The sequence below is a fragment of the Apium graveolens genome, chromosome 7 (assembly GCF_009905375.1).
Source record: "Apium graveolens cultivar Ventura chromosome 7, ASM990537v1, whole genome shotgun sequence".
In the NCBI taxonomy this organism is placed as follows: Eukaryota; Viridiplantae; Streptophyta; class Magnoliopsida; order Apiales; family Apiaceae; genus Apium; species Apium graveolens.
In genome coordinates this window covers 10,188,456-10,194,224 of record NC_133653.1, presented here as the reverse complement: position 1 = coordinate 10,194,224, position 5,769 = coordinate 10,188,456, and the positions used below count along the sequence as shown (strand labels likewise).

The following is a 5,769-nucleotide window of genomic DNA, read 5'->3' as shown; positions in this document are numbered from 1 at the left end:
TAAATATATATTTTTAATAAATAAATAATATAATGATAATAATATACCAAATATAATTTAATATTATAATACATCTGATTTTTTACTCCGATTATTTATTCAAATTAATTCTCGATTTTCAATTAATCTAAATCGGTAACTCGACCGATTTTCACCGATTCCCAATTTTTATAACACCATAGAGAGAACTTGCATATTTCCACTCACAATACTAAAAACAATATTACGAAACTCTGATTTCAGAATTGTCATTGTAGAAATCATATTGACTATTGTTAGTGATTTTAATAATAGACAGTGAGGACTATTTTTTACTAGATTTTCAATTTAAACGGTATTTCAGGCTAGTTTACAAGAATTCCGTCCTTATTTACAATATTGTATGAACGTCGTTTAGGGTCATGGTAAAATATAATAACAATTTTTCTCAAAAAATAATATTAAGATTTTATCTATAATTTTCCTTTTATCTTTTTCTTTTAACACATGCGACTCTTGTGGACTAACCAGTGAGAAAAGATGACACCTTCTAGAAGTTTGATGAATAGCAGGTGTATATATATGAGATGGTGGAGCTAAAACTTCTCCATGCATCTTATACTCCACATGAAATTTATACTCGGTACTAATTTCTATCATCATGGCTCCTACTAGAGATAATTACTCTGCAAGAGTTGCATTATACACACAAACCACCCCAATTCCTCCTCAGAAACCTCCAAAACTATCAATGGACAGTCTCCAAAGAACAATATCAGACATCTCAGTCGAACTCCGAAAAGAGGCCGAAGCAGCAGCTGATGAAATGAAACATAAAACACTTCCACCGATATCCGAGGTTGAAGATGCAAAGTGCGAGTGTTGTGGACTGTCCGAGGAATGCACACCCGAATACATTAGCCGTGTTCGCGACAAGTTTTCAGGTAAGTTGATTTGCGGGCTGTGCTCGGAGGCTGTGAAAGAAGAGATGGAGAAAAATGGTGGGAAAATCGAAGAGGCTTTGAGTGAGCATATGAGTGCGTGTGCTAAGTTTAATAGGTTTGGAAGAACGCATCCGGTATTGTTTCAAGCGCAAGCTATGAAGGAGTTACTGAAGAAGGGGTCGTCCAGAGCTAAGTCATTAAGCCCTAGAGATCTTAAGGGTTCTGCGTCGAAGAAGGGTGGAATTACGAGGAGTTCGAGTTGTATTCCTGCAATTACCAAGGATATTATGTAATAACTTCAATGATCAAAACATGGTTAAATAAGGTGTCATTTGAATGGTGAGATTCCAACTCGATTAACAGGAACGGGACCGGGTTGTAATCTCGATATCTAAACAGCCTCTAAGTTTTTAATTTACTAAAACAAGCATGCAGGTCAAGTAATTAAAATCTCGTGTTCATTAATTATGTATGCAGAAGGGATTATATAAGATAATGTAATTAAACAATATAATCTCCACTAATTAATACAGTTTCATGTATAATTAAATTACGTGATATTTGATTCTTGTTGCTTGAATATTACTATTTGATTCTTGTTGCTTGAATATTACTCTTGACCCTTCTACATATGCACATTCATTTTTTTTTTCTAAATTATTAATATATTAAAAAGAGAATAAATATAAAAAGCATACAAATAAAGAGCAAGCTAGCCACAAGCAATCTCAAGCCTCCCTAAAATAAAAAAATAGAAGTAAGACACCTACAACAAACTAAATCAAGCCAACCAGGCATAAATACAACTAAGACACCTAGAAAACACTAAATCAAGCGAACCAGACATAAATATAACGTTTAGTACATATTTTTACAGCCATGCATAACTAGTAAGACTTAATTTGATGTCAGTCTTGATATCAAAAAGAACTAGCAAGAAATATGCACATTCATATTTCTTTTTCTTGTTTACGTTGTTGTTACTTATTTTTGCGACACAGTCAAATATGATCTAAATTCGACAGTAAATAAATTTGGTCAGATTTAATCGTCTTTCTTATTGTGTACTCAAACATGGTGTTAGTATTTAATCTAAACTTTTATATTTATTTGTTTTTAGTAAAATAAATGCTGACTATTTGAGACAGTAGTAGGAATAGGTCATAGTTTGTTTTAGTAAAGATAGGAGAGTTGCAGTCTTTGTAGGAGTCATGGCATGTTTCTAGGAGTTGATCTGGTGAACGTTGTGTCAGGCAATCTCTTTATATTTATGCTCTGTAGTTTCTTTTATTAAGTAATCAGTTATTTTATCTGATCTAATATTGTCTCTATTCATCATTCAGTCTTATACATATTTTGTGTTGAGGCTTATATTTGGTATCAGAGCGACACTAAACTAAGGCTATGTTCACTGCATGCCCAAGTACATGTCCAAATCTGCAACGATGGAGACAACGAAGAACAAGGACGGGTCCATAGGCATAAACTACCCGATGCTGACAAAAACCAACTACACGGCTTGGTCGCTTAAAATGAAAATATACATGCAGGCACATCGAATCTGGAAAGCCATTGAATCTAAGAATGACAAAGACGCAGTCACTGAGAAGACAGACAAAATGGCCATGGCAGCAATTTATCAGGGTATCCCTGAAGATGTGCTGTTATCAATCGCAGAGAAAACAACAGCCAAGGACGTGTGAAAGGCGGTGAAAACAATGTGTTTAGCTGCTAATCGGGTAAAGAAGGCGAGAATTCAGATATTGAAAGCTGAGTTCGAGTTTTTGAGCATGAAGGACACAAAATTGATTGAAGATTTTTGTATGAGGTTAAACGGCCTCGTGACAAATATTCGTACGTTAGGGGAAACTGTGGATGAGGCATACGTGGTGAAGAAGCTTCTTAGAGCTGTCCCACCTAAGTTTTTGTAGATAACGTCAACGATTGAACAATTCGGGGATTTAGAGACCATGACGATCAAGGAGGCGGTGGGCTCTCTCAAGGTACACGAAGAGAGACTTCGTGGGCAAAGTGAACCGGTCGGAGGGCAATTACTCTTGACTGAAGAAGAATGGCGGAAACGCGAAAGCAATCAAGGGCAACTGTTACTTACAAAAGATGAATGGTTGAAGAGGTCTAACAAATGAGAGGGCTCTCAATGGCAGAGAAATCAAAATTGAACTCCTGGTAATTATCAGAACAGAGAAGGCTTGCGATAAGTTCGAGATCGAAGTAAGGTACGATGTTTCAACTGTCATTCCTTGGGTCATTTCGCAGCTGAATGTCGGAAGCCTAGAAAGGAAAAGGACAAAGAACAAAGGTAAATTTGACTTACACACCTGATGATGAACCCACACTACTCTTAGTAGAACAAGATGAAGGAGTCAAAGGCGAGGTATTGCTGAGTGAAGAGAAAATAAATCCAAAACTAAATTAGGGGACTGACAATACGGAAACTATGGAATCAAGTGTTTGGTACTTGGATAATGGAGCAAGTAATCATATGACTGGAAACCGCTCAAAATTCAAGGAACTTGACAATAATGTAACTGGTAAATTGAGGTTTGGGGACGGGTCGACTATTGAAATCAAAGGAAAGGGATCAGTTGCCTACAGATGTAAGAACGAGGAGGAATTCATTCTAAATGAGGTATATTACATCCCAAATTTATGTAATAATATCATATCTCTTGGGCAAATTTCGGAATGTGGAAACCGAGTTGTTATGAAGGGCATATACCTGTGGGTCTATGACAACCAAGGAAAGCTGATCATGAAAGTCAAGCGGTCTCCAAACCGGCTGTATAAAATAATTCTGCAAACGACTCATCCCACCTGCTTATTATCAAAATTGGAAGAATCAACTCGACTGTGGCATGTACGCCTCGGTCATGTAAATTATCCAGCAATGCTTAAGATGTCTGCTGATGATATGGTACATGGATTGCCCAGACTGATTCAGCCGAAAAAATAGTGTGATGGATGCTTGATGTTGAAGCAAATCAGAAGGCCATTCCCTCAACAAACTGAGTTCCCTGCAACTGAAGTACTAGGTCTTATTCATGGGGACCTTTGTGGACCCATAACACCCGAAACAGTAGCAGGTAATCGCTATTTTTCCTCCTAGTCGATGATTATAGTCGTATGATGTGGGTGTATATGTTAAAGAAGAAAGATGAAGCTTTTGGTATTTTTAAAAAATTCAAAGCCGAGGTTAAAAAAATATCAGGTAAACAAATCAAAGTGTTACACACGGATAGAGGGGGTGAGTTTATGTCAAGTGAATTTCTAGCATAATGTGAAGATGTAGGTATTGTTCGACACTTTACTGCACTATACACCCCACAACAAAATGGGGTTGTGGAGCGACGTAACCGAACGGTGGTTGCCATGACACGTAGCTTGTTAAAAGAGATGAGAATGCCATTGTCTTTCTGGGGAGAAGCTATACGCCACTCAATTTACTTGCTTAACCGTTTATCCACAAAAGCGGTTTCTGGAGCAACGCCATATGAAGCATGGAGGAAATGTAAACCTGAGATTGGGCACATCAAGGTTTTTGGCTGTGTGGCACATATGAAAGTACCGAGTGCACACACTACAAAGCTCAGCGATCGAGGCAAGCTTGTCATTCATCTTTGACGTGAACCGGGAACAAAGGCATATCGAGTTTATGATCCAAACTCTGGCACAATACATGTAAGCAGAGATCTTGTGTTCGATGAGAAACGTAGCTGGACTTGGGATGCACAAGGACAGACAACTGAAGTTCATAGCTCTTTTGTTATGGTTCATGACAATTCAACTGTGTCAGGTGACTCAGACAATCACACGCAAGAGGATCCTGTCACACCAAGTAATAGTTGAACTGGTGAAAATTCGATCACAAGATCTGATTCTAAACAAGGAAACATGTCAGGCAACAGTGATAATTCCTATAGCCACTCATCGAATGACAATAGTGCTCCTAGACATTTTCGTCTACTCAGTAAAATTTATGATAAAATAGAAGAAATCGAAGCAGAAAATGAACTACTCTTATTGGAAGTCAATGAACCCGACACCTACAATGAGGCCAGAACAGACCCAGCGTGGGTACAAGTCATGGAGACTGAAATCGCTTCTATTGAAAGAAATAATACGTGGCAACTTGTTGAACTACCAGCTGGGCACAAAGCGGTTGGTTTGAAATGGGTGTACAAGCTCCAACGAGACCCTAACGGAGATGTAATTAAGCACAAGGCTAGGCTCGTCGCAAATGGATATGTGCAAAAACAGGGGGTGGATTATGAAGAGGTTTTTGCACCAGTGACGCGTCTCGAAACAATGAGGTTATTATTGGCCTTAGTAGTGAAAAACGGGTGGCAGGTTCATCACCTAGATGTCAAGTCTGCGTTTCTTAACGGGGACTTAGAGGAGACAGTGTATGTTAAACAGCCAGAGGGTTTCGTCAAGGAGACAAAATAAAATTTGGTGTATAAGTTAGTAAAAGCTCTTTATGGTCTACGTCAAGCTCCTCGAGCGTGGTACGCACGACTAAGTAAATATCTGCAGAGCCTGGGTTTTTCAAAATTTCCATATGATAATGCGGTATACACACGTAAGGAGGGAGAAGAAGTACTAATCATAGGAGTGTACGTCGATGATCTTTTGGTTACAGGGACAAGCATGACTACTATACAGCGGTTCAAGAAACAGATGGCATATGAATTCGACATGAGCGATCTAGGTAGCTTGTCTTACTACCTGGGCCTCGAAGTTGATCAAACAGGGGAAGGATTTGTAATTAAACAAACATCATATGCAAAGAAACTATTGGAGAAGGCTGGTTTATTTGACTGTAACC

At 38.2% G+C, this 5,769-nt stretch overlaps 1 protein-coding gene across 1 annotated transcript; it reads left to right on the top strand.

Annotated features, from left to right (window-relative positions):
- The first annotated feature begins 452 nt into the window (after positions 1–452).
- On the top strand, positions 453–1,483 carry LOC141672073 (uncharacterized). Its single transcript, XM_074478572.1, has one exon. It carries the CDS (start codon positions 641–643, stop codon positions 1,214–1,216), a length of 576 nt encoding a protein of 191 aa, XP_074334673.1. The 5' UTR covers positions 453–640; the 3' UTR covers positions 1,217–1,483.
- The last annotated feature ends 4,286 nt before the right edge of the window (positions 1,484–5,769 follow it).

Bases quoted from the DNA above. Each gene is read 5' to 3' on its own strand.
- LOC141672073 (XM_074478572.1), top strand. From the start codon at position 641: ATGGCTCCTACTAGAGATAATTACTCTGCAAGAGTTGCATTATACACA.